Here is an 18,097-nt window from a genome sequence, read left to right as displayed (position 1 = left end):
ATTCTAACCAATCAGCTAGAATTATAATAAATAACGAACAAACAGGAAAATTAGAAATACAAAGAGGAGTGAGGCAAGGATGTCCAATATCACCATTATTATTTATTTTAACACTGGAAGTGTTATTAATAAAAATAAGAGAAGAAAAAGAAATAAAAGGGTTGAAGATTAAAAAAGAAATATATAAAGTTCAGGCCTTTGCAGATGACGTAGCTTTTATAATAGAAGATCCTTTGATATCTATTTCGAAGTTAATAGATCTTATAGAAGAATATGGGAAAGTTGGAGGTCTGAAAATTAACAAGGAGAAGACACAGATATTAACAAAAAATATGACAGAACTACAGATAAAACATCTTGAAAACTTAACAAATATGAAAGTTACAAAAAAGGTAAAATATTTGGGTATATGGATAATCTCCAAAGCCATATCTTTAAAAAATGATAATTATATAAAGTTGATAGGACAGATTAAAAAGAATTTGGAAACATGGAACAATCTGCGATTATCCCTAGTTGGGAGAATTTCCACAATTAAAATGAATATCCTTCCTAAAGTATTATTCCTTTCCCAAGTTATTCCAATCAATCCAGGACCAAATCTTTTTAAAGAACTAAATAGAATTACAAAAAAAATTATATGGCAAGGTAAGAAACCAAGAATAAAACAAAATTCGTTAGAAGATCGAAAAGAAAGAGGAGGCCTCGGCTTCCCTAATTGGAAGTTATATTATCAAGCCACCGCTTTAACATGGATAAAAGAATGGCTAACTCTTGAAAATTGAAGATTACTTAATTTAGAAGGCCATGATTTAATGCTTGGCTGCAGGGCCACTGATAGGCCGGTACTACTTGTACTGGCATCAGGGGCCCGGCCAAAGTGAAAAATGGGGGGTCCCTGGTTTTGGCCCGCCATCATGTGCCAGCCCCTTGGCGCCCACAGCAGTCATTGTGCCCAGGCACCGTTCCATGTAGGCTGTGCACACCTGCGCCAGCGCACCCCAAAATGCCCGCCTGCGCACCCTTTTCCAAGGGCGCGCAGGAAGCCACGGCCGCCCCCGCCTCTAGCCCCCTCGCACCCCTGGCTACTTGCTGCTGCCCCCCACCCACCCGTCCGATCCGCATCTCTTTCTCCTCCGCTGCAAGAGAGGCGGGGCAGGCGTTCTCACAGCGGGGCCGGCGAAGGCGATTTTCAATGTCGGGTGTGCGGGCCGGCACACACTCTCCCCATCCCCCTGCCAGCCCACCTGAAACATTCAAAGTAAGAAAAGGGGGATGGGGAGAGCGCGCGCCGGCCCGCGTGCCCGACACTAAAAATCACTTTCGCTAGCCTCCGGAGAACGAGAGAGAGTGAGAGCGACAGAACAAGATAGAGAGAAAGTGAGAAAGAGAGAGAGAGAGAAAGAGGGGGAGAGAAAGAAATAGCAAGAGAGAGAGAACGAGAGAGAGAAAGAGTGAGAGAAAGAAAACAAGAAAGTGAGAGAAAGAAAACAAGAGAGAGAGAGAAAGAAAACAAGAGAGGGAAAGTGAGAAAAAGAGAGAGAGAGCAAGAGGGGGAGAGATAGAGAAAGAGAAAGAAAAAAAGAAAGAGAGATGAGAGAGGAAGGAAGAGAGTGAGAGAGAGGAAGAAAGCAAGATAGAGAAAGAGAGAGAGAGAAAGAAAGAAAGAGATGAGAGAGGAAGGAAGGAAGAGTGAGAGAGAGAGGAAGAAAGCAAGAGAGAGAAAGAGAGAGAAAGAAAGAAAGAGAGATGAGAGAGGAAGGAAGAGAGAGAAAGAGGAAGAAAGCAAGATAGAGAAAGAAAGAGAAAGAAAGATGAGAGAGGAAGGAAGAGTGAGAGAGAGGAAGAAAGCAAGGGAGAGAAAGAGAGAGAAAGAAAGAATGAAAGAAAGAAAGATGAGAGGAAGGAAGAGAGAGAGGAAGAAAGCAAGATAAAGAGAGAGAGAAAGAATGAAAGAAAGAGATGAGAGGAAGGAAGAGAGTGAGAGAGAGAGAGGAAGAAAGCAAGATAGAGAAAGAGAGAGAAAGAAAGAGATAAGAGAGGAAAGAAGAGAGTGTGAGAGAGGAAGAAAGCAAGATAGAGAAATATAGAGAGAGAGAAAGAAAGAGATGAGAGGAAGGAAGGAAGAGAGTGAGAGAGAGGAATAAAGCAAGAGAGAGAAAGAGAGAGAAAGAAAGAGATGAGAGAGATGAGAGAGGAAGGAAGAGAGTGAGAGAGAGGAAGAAAGTGAGAGAGAGAAAAGTGGAAGGAAGGGAGAGAGAGAAATGATAGAAAAAAGGGGAGAAAAAAAGAGAAATGAGAAAATGATTGAGGCAGAGAATGACAGGAAAGAGAGAGAAACAGAGAGAGAAGTGACTCTTGATTTAAAGCATATGATAAAAGCACTTAAATAATAACAAAGAAAAAAACCCAGCCCTCACCTGTTTTTAATAATAGTTTTGCTGGTTGTTTTAATTTTAATAGTAATGGATTTTGGTTTTTTAAAATTATTAATTTCTTTTAATAAAAAAGAAGGGTTTTATTTATTTATTTATTTATTTATTTATTTATTTATTTATTTATTTATTTCTATGCTGCCCAGTCCCAAGTTTTTCCTTATTTCCAGATTGCATTTCTTCTTGGTGAGGTTCCGCCCATTGCTTCTTGTACTACCTTCAGGTGGCATGGAGAATAAATAGATGCCATCTGCTCTGTGGCAGCCCTTTAAGGATAGGGAAACTACTATTATATTCCCCCTCAGTTTTCTATTTGTTGAGCTAAACATACTCATTCTCTTAGCCCTTGGTCATAGGATTTAGCCTCTAGGCCAGGGGTGTCAAACTCAATTTCATTCAGGGCCACATCAGAGCTGTGTTTGACCTCAGAGGGCTAGGGGAGGGCTTGCCCAGGGTGTGTGGCCATGGTGGCATGGCACGGGATTTGGGGGGCAGTAGTTTTAAAATGGCGGGGGGGCAGACACTTAGGCCGTATGGGGCCCCAAAATTCCTGATAGCGGCCCTGCTTGGCTGCCATGCTTTCATATGGTATGAAAAGATTAAAACACACTCATATTTTAAAAGTAATATTACAGTAATACCTCATCTTACGAACTTAATTGGTGCCGGGAGGAGGTTCGTAAGGTGAAAAGTTCGTAAGACGAAACATTATTTCCCATAGGAATCAATGGAAAAGCGATTAATGCATGCAAGCCCAAAACTCAGAAACCCGGAAGCCGGCCGCCACCACCGAAGGAGGCTTGAGCCTCCCGATCCTCCCCGCCCCTTTGCCATGCATGTCCTCCTGGGTGAAGCGCTGGGGGAGGGAGTCAGGAAGGTCCTCCTGCTCCACCCCCTCCCAGCTGAAAGCACAATGGAGGTCTGCGGCTGCCAGTGGCTTGAGCCTCCCTTTTCTCTATGCCACTTTGCCCTGCCTGTCATCCTGGGTGAAGCGTTGGGGGAAGGGAGTCAGGAAGGTCCTCCTGCTCCCCCCCCAGCCAAAAACCAAAGGCGGTCTGCCGCCGCCCGCTTGAGCCAGGATGACAAGCAGGGGAAGCGGCATGGAGCAATGGGAAGCTGAAGCCGCCGGCGGTTTGAGCCTCCATTTGCCGCATGCTGCTTCGCCCTGCCTGTTGTCCTGGGTGAAGTGCTGGGGGGAGAGAGTTAGGAAGGTCTTCCTGCTCCCCCCCAGCCAAAAATACAAAGGCGGTTTGCCACTGTCCCCAGAGCAATGGGAAGCTGAAGCCGCCGCACACTGCTTTGCCCTGCCTGTCATCCTGGCTCAAGCGGGCGGTGGCAGACCGTCTTTGTGTTTTTGGCTGGGGGGAGCAGGAGGACCTTCCTGACTCCCTCCCCCCAGCACTTTGCCCAGGACAACAGGCAGGGCAAAGCAGCGTGGGGCAAAGGGAGGCTCAAACCGCTGGCGACTTCAGCTTCCCATTGCTCCGCGGGTGGCGGCAGACTGTCTTTGTGTTTTTGGGTGGGGGGGAGCAGGAAGACCTTCCTAACTCTCTCCCCCCAGCACTTCACCCAGGACAACAGGCAGGGCAAAGCAGCGTGGGGCAAAACCGCCCGCGGAGCAATGGGAAGCTGAAGCCACTGGCGGTTTTTCTGCCAGCCACGGGTGAGGGGCGGGGAAGCCTCTTGTAGCAGCTGCTACAGCTGCCGGCTTTGCCTTTTTGGCTGGGAGAGGAGGTGAAGCGCCGGACCTCCTGCCTCCCCCCCAGCCAAAAACCCAAATGTCTCCGACGCAGGAGGCTCTCCCGCCCCTCGCCCCCGCCCGTGGCCGGCAGAAGAGCGCTCTTGCCCGGCGGGAGGCAAAGCACTGGGGTGGGAGTTGTCAGGACACCCCCACCCCAGCGCTTCACTTCCCATCGGGCAAGATTAAAAAGACTCTGGAATTCTTCCTATTAGGCATTTGTGATATTAAATATAAAAAAGAAATATATTATCTAATAATTCATATATTAGTAGCGGCAAGAATTATGTTTGCGCAAAAATGGAAAGACAAGGATATACCAAAAGATGAAGAAGTATTCAAAAAATTATGGAATGTGTAGAATTAGACATGATGACAAGATGGTTAAATAATCAAATGGAAACAGAGTTTTATAGAACTTGGGAAAAAGTGTATAATTGGTGGAATATTAAAAAAGAGTTTTAATAATATATGAACAAATTTTAAAACAATTAAATTTATGAAACTAAATAAATGATATATTGATATTTTAAGGATAGTTTTATATTAAGAAATTTAAAAGATAAGGTTTTTTACAATGAGTAACTGATTTTAAACACTTTATTATATTGTTAAAGTAGATACAAAGAAGTAGATTTTAAAGTATATAATTATGTAGCATTGTGTTATTTTAAGACATTTTAAAATATAAGCTTTTTGCGTTTAATTAATTGGCTTGAATTAGTTTAATTATTTTATTAAAATAAAAATATAAAATTGAATGTTATAGTTTAGTATTATATTGATATTAGAACTGTTTTTAACTAAATGAATCATAATATCAAAATGGAAATATAGATGTAGAATATTATTAATTGTTTTTCTGTATGGATCTGATTATAGTTAGATTTTTTTTCCTGTATTAGACTTCTATGACTAGCGGAGCAATTGTAGCTCCTTTAAATGTTAAATGTTGTTCATGTTGTTTGTCTAAAGAAAAATAAATAAATAAAATTTAAAAGAAAAAGAAAATATACGAAAACAAATATATATTAACAATTCTTTCTCAACAGGAAAATTGTATGGGGGTTTATATATATCTACAAAAACAAATATATATCAACAATTCTTTCTCAACAGAAAAACTGTATGGGGGTTTAAAGGTGATAGCCTCAAAATAGTTGCAGGAAATGTGGTTCAGTACATGCATTATAGACAGTACATATAGTAGTATAATATATCCATGACTCAAACTGGCACTTACCCGGCAAATCGTTCTGAGTAAATTTTTTAAAAGTGGATCCAGTACAGTACTTACTTGTGGGGCGGGGGCAGCAGAGAGAGGGAGCGGAAAGCTTTCCTGTCGCTAGGTTACCCAAGGAAACATCCTCTTTCCGCCATTGTCCAACTGGTCAGGATGGTGGGCGGGCTACCGATTAAGAGGCTGCATGGGACTGTTAGGCAAGCGTACCCGGGGAAATTTATCGACCGGTTTCCTGAACTCCCCACAGTAAGTATTTATACCTAGTTTTCGTCACTGACGCCATCTCACTCTTTCCGCTTTTGGATTAGAAGTTGCCCCAACTCTTCGTTGCCCAAAAGACGCCCCCACCCCCCGCCTTTTAGACCAGCGTTTGTTGACCTTGGCAACTTGTAAGACGTTCGGAGATAAACATTGTTTTGACTACATTTCCCGAGGTCGCAGTCATTTCTTAACACCCCAAGAATGTTCTTAAACGAGAGCAAAAAGGGATTGGCAAAAGTTAGTGCCAGACCCCAACCTAGAAATTTTATAATTGTACAGTAACAAAAATCCGGCAGTATTAGATAATCTTCTGGGATGGGACCCTCCAAATCTTATCAGGACCTACTGAAAGTAAAATAAATGCCATCTAATCCTTATAAGGAAATTACCTTGCTGAATTCTGGAGCCGATAATTTTCTTTCCTGTCTTTTGGTTGTGTAGTTTCAATTGTTTGCTTTTTGCAGGCTGGAAAGTTAATACCAATTGGAGAAACTGCTGCCACTTGTCTTACAGATATCCTATCCAGTGTGAGTATATTAATTCTTCAGTTTATTGTCTTTCCATCTAACCACCTTGTAGGTGGTGGTACAGATATATCTGACTCCCTCATGCAGGAGGGATAATAAAAGAGAATACTTATAGGTCAGGGTTGAACTTTGGATCTTTGTGTTCTTTGAGCTTGGTTGTTCCCTTTCAGATGTTTCATTGCTTAACCATGTAACATCATAATTGTGAGTGTGGAGTTTACTCCCTGTACAGTATCTTGTCCAGTCAGTATTAGTGGGGGTGTGGTTTTCTTCTTGATAATTCGGTTAAGGTATTGTTTTGTGCTTGACATTTTGCTGCATATTTGGGTGTTGTTTGCTGGAGAGAATGTGTTTTGGTCTTTTTGTTTCCTTATCTTTTTTATTTATTATTTTGAATTGTATGTAAATTTGGTTATTTCTATATTTCAATTCATGGCGGACCAAAAGTTTTAATATGTCTGCTTATACTGTATGTGTTTAGTGATGGTTGATCAAAAAGTTCCAGATACAGTGGTACCTCTACCTAAGAATGCCTCTACTTAATAACTTTTCTAGATAAGAACCGGGTGTTCAAGATTGTTTTGCTTCTCTAGAACCATTTCCTACTTAAGAACCCGAGCCGGGAAAAATTTGCCAGGAAATTTGAGAGCAGCATAAAGGCCTGACCAGTTTCTTGCCATTTCCCCTTTAATCCCAGCCATCTCGGGCTTTTCTGGGCTGCCAAAGGAGCCTTTCGGTGGCACTTAAGGAGGCTTTGGCAGCCCAGATCAAACAAAGCATTTCCCTTTCTCAGGGCGCTTGGAGAGGGAATAAACCACTTCGCTGTGGTAGCTCCCTCACGCTGCCTCCCATACACCCGGCACGAGGTTGCCTCTCAGAGCGTCTAGGCACGGAAAGGCAAAAGGGGGCGCTTCGCCCTGGCCGGATCAACTCAGCTTCAGCCAAACCGAAGAGTTACCACAGTGAAGGAAAGGTGCCGGCTACAAAGAGTGCAAGAGGAGAGGGGAGCCCTTCAGCATGGGAAATAAGAGGAAGCAGGTAGCAGCAGCAGCAGCCTTTCGCTTAAAGGAGCGAGAGGTTCCCTCCTCTCGCCTGCCTGGGTTTCTCTCTCTGGCGCAGTGTATGGGAGGCAGCCTCATGCCGGGTGTATGGGAGGCGTGTGCTCCTCCTCGCCGCCTCCTAGTCCTTTTTTTTTTAAGCCTAAACATTTTTTTTTATTCCCCTCACCTCACCTTTTTCCTTCTGTAGTGACTGTCCTCCTTCTCTTCTCCCCCCTTATCCTCCCACCCAAATTCCGAACTTTTGTTTTTTTCCTAATGGGTTTGCAAGCATTATTTGCTTTTACATTGATTCCTATGGTAAAAATTGCTTCTACTTACAAACCTTTAAAATTAAGAACCTGGTCACAGAACAAATTAAGTTCTTAAGTAGAGGTACCACTGTATCTCAACAACCCAGACAACCGTGGAGTCCTTGCTTCTCTCTAAGCTTGGCTATTGTTTGTGCCAAATTGTAATTTTGTTTTATTAAACTGTAATTTTTATTGGAAATGTCATGTTTTATCCCATTAACAATTTTGAATTATAGTTCAAGACAAATTAAATTAAGCCAAATTAATTTTGATCTGCACTCTCCTCGTATTTTTTAGAAGTAAGACAATTATGCCAAGGAATCTTAAAGGTGCACACATGCATAAATGTGAAAAAAGTAGTTCATTCAAAAAAAAGAGCAAACAATGATGGAACATTTAGCTCCATTCCACACAGCTGTTTTTTTCAATGATTGTTATCAATGGTTCCAGTATATCTCCCTCTGGAAAAACAATTAGAGAACAGTTTCATAAAATAAAATAAAAATAGTGTGCCATGTTGTTTAACACTGTAATGAAAGATTATGAAGATATTCCTTCAGAACAGTCAAGATAAGTAAGACATCTTACTTGTGAAAAGAGAATATTTCTGTTTTTACAATACAGTACTGTACTAGCATTAGAAATCCTATGAAGACAACAATCAATGAGAATATTAATAATATTACAAACATTAGTTCTGCTTGAAATGTTTTAGCTGGCTGATAATTATGAGTTATAGTCCACATTTCTGGAGAATACCAGTTTGGGGATGACTATTAAAGGACAGTAATGTCATAGCTATTTCTCTTTACCCTCCTTTCCAATAATTATACCTTTTGATGAACTACACTATAAAACTTGACAAATAAGTGATATTTTATTTAATTCTAATAAATGTGTTATTTTTCTAAGGCTTTAAGCATATACAGGTAGTCCTCGACAGACCAGTTCATTTAGTGACTGTCTGAAGCTACAATGGCACTGAAAAACGTGACTTATGACATTTTTTTACACTTATGGCCATTGCAGCATCCCCATAGTCATGTGATTTACATTTGAATGCCTGACAACTGATTCATATTTATGATTGCTGCAGTTTCCTGGCAACATTCAGACAAGCAAAGTCAATGGGGAAGCCAGATTCACTTAACAACTGCAGTGCTTTACTTAAGAAATGTGGCAAGAAAAGTTGTAAAATGGGGCAAAATTCACATAACAAATTTCTCACTTAATAATATAAATTGTGCTTAATTGTGGTCATATATTGAGGACTACCTGTTTTAATGAACTAATGCAGTTAAGACGCATCTAATTTTTAAATAAATATATTTATAAGAATGTATACTTTAAAATGGCTATTGTGTTGTCTTATAGCCAATTACGCCACCTGTTGTAAAAAAGTTTCGAAACACCAGCAATCCTCTCACAGGTAAAGAAAGAGTATTTTATGGCCGAGCAAATGATCCTGATATTGCATCATATTTGACTCATGGAATAACAACCAGCCTTTCAGAGAATGTAAGAATGTGTATTTCTTTTCTTATTTTCTAAACAAAGAAGCCATACTTTATTTTATTGATGTGAAACAGAATCTTGATTAGTTATGAATAGGGAACATTTGGTGGATATGTTGAAATATTATTGCCTGTGTAAAATTATAGTTAGTATTTGCATAACCTATATCTGTCAAATCTCTGTAATATAAATGTGATAAATGCAAGTCAGGAATAGTCTGCAATATAAATGTGATAAATGCAAATCAGGAATAGTCTTGTCATATCTTTAACATCAAGAAAAATAAGTTTAACAGAAAAACAGAGTAATAAGTTAGGTAGAATCCTAACTTTGTAATATTGTAGAATTGGAAGAGACCACTTAGACCTTCGTTTCTAAAATTTATTCTTTTAAAAAAATAGTTTTTATTAAATATATAAACTTTTAAAAAGACATCACCTCAATCATTACATAATTGCATTATAACCATTAGTTCGCCTACATTTAAAAACATACAAAAAGACATAAAATACAAAAAAAACCTCAAAAGAAAAGCAAAAAAACAATTATACACAATCCACCCCCCTCCTGCTGTCTCTTTAACAGCATATTTGTTTCCTTTTTAATATTCTACAGTGCATGACATCAATGGTTCACATTCAGTTTTATGTATAACCTATGTTTCCAATTGCTTTTCTTTTTACCGTATTTTTCAGAATATAAGGTGCACCGAAGTATAAGATGAACCTTAGTTTTTGGGTGAATGTTTTCCAAGCCCTAAGTCAGTGATGGCGAACCTATGGCACGGGTGTCACAGGTGGCACGTGGAGCCATATCTGCTGGCATACGAGCTGTTGCTCTAGCTCAGCTCCAACATGCATGTGTGTGCCGGCCAGCTGATTTTTGGCTTACACAGAGGCTCTGGGAGGGCATTTTTGGCTTCCAGAGAGCCTCTGGTAGGATGGGGGAGGGTGTTTTTATCCTTTCCCGGCTCCAGGGAAGCCTTTGAAGCCTGGGGAGAGCAAAATACAAGCCTCCTGGGCCCACCAGAATTTGGGAAACAGGCCATTTCTGGTCTTCAGAGGGTCTCCGGGGGGTGGGGGTGGCGGCTGGGAAGGTGTTTTTGCCCTCTGCAGGCATTGAATAATGGTATAGGCACTTAAAAACATAAAAAAAGACATAAAATACAAAAAAACCCTCAAAAGAAAAGCAAAAAACCAACTATACACAATCCACCCCCCTCCTGTTGTCTCTTTAACAGCATATTTGTTTCCTTTTTAATATTCTACAGTGCATGACATCAATGGTTCACATTCAGTTTTATGTATAACCTATGTTTCCAATTGCTTTTCTTATTACCGTATTTTTCAGAATATAAGGTGCACCGGAGTATAAGATGAACCTTAGTTTTTGGGTGAATGTTTTCCAAGCCCTAAGTCAGTGATGGCGAACCTATGGCACAGGTGTCATAGGTGGCACGTGGAGCCATATCTGCTGGCATGCGAGCTATTGCTCTAGCTCAGCTCCAACATGCATGTGTGTGCCGGCCAGCTGATTTTTGGTTTACACAGAGGCTTTGGGAGGGCATTTTTGGCTTCCAGAGAGCCTCTGGTGGGATGGGGGAGGGTGTTTTTATCCTTTCCCGGCTCCAGGGAAGCCTTTGAAGCCTGGGGAGAGCAAAACACAAGCCTCCTGGGCCTACCAGAAGTTGGGAAACAGGCCATTTCTGGTCTTCAGAGGGTCTCCGGGGGGTGGGGGTGGTAGCTGGGAAGGTGTTTTTGCCCTCTGCAGGCATTGAATTATGGGTATAGGCACTCGCGCATGCACAGTAGTATATGTGTATGCCCTTTCAACACCCGAGGAAAAAAATTATTTAAACTTATTGTTAAAAAAAGATAATTTATATAATTGTTATTACAGATCCAATACCGTTTCATTTTGCATATTAAGATTACAAATCATATCTCTGTCTTAAGCAAACTATATATATTTCCATGAGTTAATAAAACCTATGATGTTAGTATATTTAACTTTCTTAAATGTACACTTATACTTTATATTGATATATTCAATTTTTATTGCGTATCCATTCATGCCATTTTTTCCATATCTCTTTGGTTTCTTTGATTCTTACTCTTTTAATTGCATTTGTCATTTCATCCATTTCAGCGCATTTATACACTTTCTCAATAATTAAGTTTTCAGATGGGATTTGTTCGTTTTTCCACAATGGGGCTATTGAAATTCTGACTGCAGTAATTATATGCATCATAATATAAAGTTTTTGCTTGGGGTAATTTTGTTTCCAAATCCCTAAAAGCATGTCTTCAAGTGAATATTCAATTTCATCTTCCACAATTTCAGTAAGCCACTTATGTATAGTTTTCCATAGACTTTGAATCTTAGAGCAGGACCACCTGCTCTAAGTTCCCTGGTGTTTCTTACTTTTCAAACAGGTATCTTTAAGTTTGGGATATATCTTAGCGAGTCTTTGAGGGGGTAAATACCACCTATACAGGAATTCGTAAATTTTTTTCTTATAGGCTGCAGACAACGTGATTTTACAAATATTGTTCCATGATTTCTCCCAATCTATTAAATGTATATTATGTTGAATGTTCTTGGCCCATGCAATCATTGGGTCTTTAACAATGTCCTCTGTCCTGTCTTTTTCTAGCATATACAGTGGTACCTCAAGATACGAACCCCTCGTCTTACGAACAACTCGTGATACGAACCCGGGGTTCAGAAAAAATTTGCCTCTTCTTACGAACTTTTTTCGAGTTACGAACGCCAAACCCGAACTTCTGGGTTCGGCGTTCGGAGGCTCCTGGGAAGCCGCCCGGCTGTTTTAAAAGGTGACCGCCGGGCTGGGGGGCTTCTCAGCACCCCTCCCCCCCGAACCCCGAAAGTTCAGCAAAAGTTCGGGGTTCGGGGGGGGTGCTGGAAGCCCCCCAGCCCGGCGGTCACCTTTTAAAACAGCCGGGCGGCTTCCCAGGAGCCTCCGAATGCCGAACGCGGAAGTTCGGGTTTGGCTTTCGGCTTCGGGAGGCTCCTGGAAAGCCATGTCTTTAAGGCTCCCCCCATCTCTCGCAAGGGAGGGCAAGGGGTGGCCGGCTCTCCTACCCTCTCGGCTCTGCTACGTACATTTTCCCTGCAGTTGATCCAAGCACTGGCAGGGAAGGAACGAATTGAAATGCGAGTCAGGAGTCCTGGAAACGTAACAATAAGGGGGCTGGTGGAATAGTCATTGGGAATGGGGTGTCCTGGAAGTTGGGATACAGGCTCTCCCAGCCTCCTCATTCCCCCCCCCCCCCGTTTCTTTAAGGCTTCCCCTCTCGTGTGCAAGGGAAAGCAAGCGGTGGGAAATGCGAGTCAGGAGTCCTGGAAACGTTACAATAAGGGGGCTGGTGGAATAGTCATTGGGAATGGGGTGTCCTGGAAGTTGGGATACAGGCTCTCCCAGCCTCCTCATTCCCCCCTGTTTCTTTAAGTTTTCTTTATTAGATTTGTATGGCGCCCCTCTCCGTAGACTCCTTAAAGAAACAGGGGGGGGGATGAGGAGGCTGGGAGAGCCTGTATCCCAACTTCCAGGACATCCCATTCCCAATGACTATTCCACCAGCCCCCTTATTATTACGTTTCCAGGACTCCTGACTCGCATTTCCCACCCCTTGCTTTCCCTTGCGCACGAGAGGGGAAGCCTTAAAGAAACGGGGGGGGGGGATGAGGAGGCTGGGAGAGCCTGTATCCCAACTTCCAGGACACCCCATTCCCAATGATTATTCCACCAACCCCTTTTTCTTAGGTTTCCAGGACTCCTGACTCGCATTTCCCACCCCTTGCTTTCCCTTGCGCACGAGAGGGGAAGCCTTAAAGAAACGGGGGGGGGGGGGAATGAGGAGGCTGGGAGAGCCTGTATCCCAACTTCCAGGACACCCCATTCCCAATGATTATTCCACCAGCCCCCTTATTGTTACGTTTCCAGGACTCCTGACTCGCATTTCCCACCCCTTGCTTTCCCTTGCGCACGAGAGGGGAAGCCTTAAAGAAACGGGGGGGGGGGAATGAGGAGGCTGGGAGAGCCTGTATCCCAACTTCCAGGACACCCCATTCCCAATGACTATTCCACCAGCCCCCTTATTGTTACGTTTCCAGGACTCCTGACTCGCATTTCCCACCCCTTGCTTTCCCTTGCGCACGAGAGGGGAAGCCTTAAAGAAATGGGGGGGGGGGATGAGGAGGCTGGGAGAGCCTGTATCCCAACTTCCAGGACACCCCATTCCAAATGATTATTCCACCAACCCCTTTTTGTTAGGTTTCCAGGACTCCTGACTCGCATTTCCCACCCCTTGCTTTCCCTTGCGCACGAGAGGGGAAGCCTTAAAGAAACGGGGGGGGGGGGGGATGAGGAGGCTGGGAGAGCCTGTATCCCAACTTCCAGGACACCCCATTCCCAATGATTATTCCACCAGCCCCCTTATTGTTACGTTTCCAGGACTCCTGACTCGCATTTCCCACCCCTTGCTTTCCCTTGCGCACGAGAGGGGAAGCCTTAAAGAAACGGGGGGGGGGGGGGGGGGAATGAGGAGGCTGGGAGAGCCTGTATCCCAACTTCAAGGACACCCCATTCCCAATGACTATTCCACCAGCCCCCTTATTGTTACGTTTCCAGGACTCCTGACTCGCATTTCCCACCCCTTGCTTTCCCTTGCGCACGAGAGGGGAAGCCTTAAAGAAACGGGGGGGGGGGGGGGGGAATGAGGAGGCTGGGAGAGCCTGTATCCCAACTTCCAGGACACCCCATTCCCAATGATTATTCCACCAGCCCCCTTATTGTTACGTTTCCAGGACTCCTGACTCGCATTTCAGTTCGTTCCTTCCCTGCCAGTGCTTGGATCAACTGCAGAGAAAATGTACGTAGCAGAGCCGAGAGAGTAGGAGAGCCGGCCACCCCTTACCTTTCCTTGCAAGAGAGGGGGAGGCTTAAAGAAACGTGGGAGGGTGTAAATGAGGAGGCTGTGAGAGCCTGTACAGGACAGCCCACTCCCAATGATTATTCTACCAGCCCCTTTTTGTTAGGATTCCAGGACGCCTGAAATTTGTTCCTTCCCTGCCAGTGCTTGGATCAACTGCAGGGAAAATGTATTGTAGCAGAGATGAGAGGAGGGTAGGAGAGCCAGCCACCCCTTGCCCTCCCTTGCCAGAGAAGGGGGCAGCCTTAAAGAAACGGGGGGGATTAGGAGGCTGTGAGTGCCCGTATCTCAACTTCCTCGTGAAGTTTTCAGGGCACTAAACAATCACGCAGCCCCAAACCTGATGGAAGAAATGTGCCCCCCTGCCATCCTCAGAGCCCCCAGCGCTCGAGTTTTCCTCTTCTTTAGTTGACAGATTGACCTCTCTCTACACTGCGTCTCCATTGCCTGCGCTTCGCTGAAGACCGGAGCTCAGAGGCTTGGTCCCCCTGAACAAAGGGGAAGGAACGGAGCCTCCCCTTGTTCTCTACCGGCATTCAGGGACCCATACACACACAGCAGAGTGAGAGCCAGGGAGCCTTGTCTGAAGCCGAAGCTCCGGATTCCCCTTTGCTGCCACCTCCGAAAACACTTTCAAGGAGGGTGTAAGCCCTGCCGGCTGACAAGCTGCGAGGCAGCTTCCCACGTGTGTTAATCACCCACAAAGCTCCCTACGCAGCCTCTGCTGTGTCCCCCTTCCCTCCTCCCCCTGTCCCCAAACAAGGATCAGAATGCCGACAAAAGGGGCGAGTTTTGGACTTGCACGCATTATTCGCTTTTCCATTGATTCCTATGGGAAACATTGTTTCATCTTACGAACTTTTCACCTTACGAACCTTGTCCCAGAACCAATTAAGTTCGTAAGACGGGGTACCACTGTATTGATATATTTTAGTGATAAATTTATCATGCTGTCTTGTGAGTATTTTGTCCAAAGTGTGAGTTGAGATATTAATTCTAGGGGTTTCACGATCTTTAGTATGCCTTGATTTAATTTGTAGGTATGTCAACCAGTCCAATTTATGATTTTGCTGCTCAAGTTCTTGTTTTGTTTTCAATTCTCCATTTGAGTTTAGGATGTCTTTATAGGTTAGGGTTTTATGGGGATCTATTAAATTTGGATACACTATTGCTTCCATGGTAGAGAGCCATTTGGGAATTTGTGTGTAATATTTTCTTTTAATTTCCAACCAAGTTTTTAATAAAGAGCCCCTAATCAAAAGTAGTTTGTGTTTTATTTCCTTCTTTCCGAAGGTATGCATGCCAGCCTTGCTGTAGATTGTGTCCTTCTAGTGTCAAAATTCTTTTATTTGTAAGATTAATCCATTCTTTGATCTAAGTTAAACTGGCCGCATTATAGTATAGTTTTAGGTCTGGAAGTCCAAAACCTCTTTTTTTACTGTCCTGAATGTAAGAGTTTTTTGATTCTGTTTTTTTTTTAATTCCAAATAAATTTTGAGATAATTTTGTTAATTTCTTTAAAGAATTTTTGGTCTATACTGACAGGCACCATTTGAAAAAGATATAAAAATTTCAGGAGGAAGTTCATTTTGAATACTGCTATTCTACCTAAAAATGACAGCTGTAGATCCCTCCATTTTTCTAATTTCATTTTAGTTTCCTGTGCAATCTTGTCATAATTATCCTTCTTAATAGTTGAGGTTTTATTAGTTATACATGTATTTATTCCAAGATACTTAATCATTTTGGTTGTTAGAAAAGTTGTAGACTTTTCTAATTCATTGATCTCTTTCAGAGTCATATTTTTTGTCAAAAACTTTTTTTTGTTTATTTATTTTAAGACCTGAAAATTCACCAAAAGTCTCTAATTCTTTTATCAGTTTTCTACATGATTTTATTGGATCCTCTAGAAAAAATATGTCGTCGTCAGCATAGGGCTGTAATTTAAATTCTTCCTGTTTTACTTTAATTCCTTTTATTTCTTTATTATTCCAAATTTTGTTAAGTAATATTTCTTGAGTAAGAATTAACAAGGGAGACATTGGGCAACCCTGGTGAACACCTTTTTATATATTACATAATTTTGTCATGTCATTATTAATTATTACTCTTGCAGATTGAGTAGTATATATGTTTTGAATTACTATATTTACAAATATTTTTCCGAATTTAAGTTCTCTTAACAATTCCAATAAGTACATCAAAAGCCTTCTGCACATCCAAGAAGGCAAGAGCAACTTGTGTTCCTGGGTGAGCTTCGCAAAATTCCAAAATATCAAATACTGATCTGGTACAATGTTTAATTTGTCTGTATGGTAAGAAACCACATTGATCAGTATTAATGAGTTTGTTTAATATTTTTTAACTCTTTCTGCTAAAATCAACATAAAAATTTTATAATCTGTGTTTAAAAGCAAAATTGGCCTACAATTCTCCATTTTGTCCTTTTTCTGTCTTCTAAGAATTACCGTGATATACGATGCCCTCCATGTCTCAGGAATTTTCACTTGCTCTAGAATATTGTTATGTCTCCTGTAAGATGGGTTCAAAAATGTCGTTATTTTTTAAATAAAATTCCCCTGGAAATCCATCTGGGCCTGGAGACTTGCCGTTCTTTTGGGTTTTTTTAAGGCTTGTTGAAGCTCTTGGATATTAATCTTGTTGTTTAACATTTCTTTATCTGCATCATTAATTTGTAGGGTATTATTTTCTTGTAAAATTTTTATCATATTTGGGCTTTCCACTAAGTTTTGTTTGTATAAATTTTTATAGTAATTTAGTGCTATTTCTTTTTTTGTTGTTCTATATATTGAATCTTTCCATTTTTGTCTACTAGTTGATAAATTAGCTTATCCCTTTTATTCTTTTTGATCTTTTGAGCCAGCCATCTTCCTGGTTTATTAGTAGTTTCAAATTATGTTTGTTTAGTTTGTTTTATATTTCTGATAATTTCTTGTTGATTTATAATGTTGACTTGATGTCTGGCTTCCCTCAGCTGTTTTAATATCGTGGGATCTGTTGGGTTATATTGGAGGCTTCTTTCTAACTTAGATATTTCTTTTACATAAAGATTATATGTTTCCTTCTCCTCTTTTTTCTTATTGACAGTATAGGCTATTGTTAAGCCTCTAATATATGCTTTTAATGTGTCCCACAAGTTTTGGGCTGATGTCGGTTGTTTTTTATTTTCTGTAAGAAATAGTTCTATTTCCTTATTAATCTTTGTATACTTTTCGTCTTGGAGCAGATCTGTGTTTAGTGTCCATCTCCTGAATTCCTTTCTTCCACCTTGCCATGTAATCTTTAAAGGATTGTGATCAGCCCACGTATTGGGCTCTATGTCTACTAATTTTATTTTTTTATACATTTTTTTGCTTAACCATATCATGTCAATTCTAGTGAATGAATTAGGGTGTCTTATTTTCCAAACATCAATTAGATCTAATTCGTCTACCAGTTTATTAAATGTAGTTGGCAAAGTTGCTCTCTTTGTTTTGTTTATACTTCCTGTTTTGAAATCAATTTTTGGGTCCACAATTCTATTATAATCCTCTATAATACAAATATTTTTTGAATCTGTTTGGAGAAGAACTTCATTTAGTTTTTTATAAAATTCTTTTTGATTTTGATTTGGGGCATAGATATTGACTATGGTTACCTTTTCTCCATTGAGCTCAATTTCAACCATTATATATCTACCTCTTGTATCCATTCCTATTACTTTGGGTTTAAGTTCTTTTTTCACATAGGTGGCCACCCCTCTCTTCTTTTCATCTAGTGACGCATATAATTCTCCCAGTTTTGAATATTCCAAATATTTTTATGTGATTGTTTGATATGAACTTCCTATAGGCAAATTATTTGTGCTTTTTGATTAAGCAATTTTGAGAATATTTTTCTCCGTTTGTAGGCAATGTTAAGACCATTAATATTTATTGAAATTAATTTGGGTTCAAATGACATCTTACTCTATTTTTCTTCTTCCTTGTTATTTATTTATTTGCTGCCGCTGCTGTGTGTGCTCTTGTCTTAGTTCCCTCGTCCCTTCTCAAATCTCTCCCTTCTTCTACTG

At 41.3% G+C, this 18,097-nt stretch overlaps 1 protein-coding gene and 1 long non-coding RNA gene across 2 annotated transcripts in view; one reads left to right on the top strand and one right to left on the bottom strand.

The window, feature by feature from the left end:
* Positions 1-6,280, bottom strand: part of LOC139153396 (uncharacterized) — a 30,137-nt gene extending 23,857 nt beyond the window's left edge. Inside the window, exon 1 of the long non-coding RNA XR_011556812.1 lies at positions 6,067-6,280. This is a non-coding gene — a long non-coding RNA (uncharacterized lncRNA). The remainder of the gene's footprint in view (positions 1-6,066) is intronic.
* Positions 5,526-18,097, top strand: part of EFHB (EF-hand domain family member B) — an 80,657-nt gene continuing 68,085 nt past the window's right edge. The window contains exons 1-3 of the mRNA XM_070727253.1: positions 5,526-5,662; positions 6,142-6,204; positions 8,930-9,073. Coding sequence (XP_070583354.1) covers positions 5,570-5,662; positions 6,142-6,204; positions 8,930-9,073 — 300 coding nt within the window. The 5' untranslated portion in view covers positions 5,526-5,569. The remainder of the gene's footprint in view (positions 5,663-6,141; positions 6,205-8,929; positions 9,074-18,097) is intronic.

The sequence above is a fragment of the Erythrolamprus reginae genome, chromosome Z (assembly GCF_031021105.1).
Source record: "Erythrolamprus reginae isolate rEryReg1 chromosome Z, rEryReg1.hap1, whole genome shotgun sequence".
In the NCBI taxonomy this organism is placed as follows: domain Eukaryota; kingdom Metazoa; phylum Chordata; class Lepidosauria; order Squamata; family Dipsadidae; genus Erythrolamprus; species Erythrolamprus reginae.
This window is presented reverse-complemented; position numbering and strand designations above follow the sequence as displayed.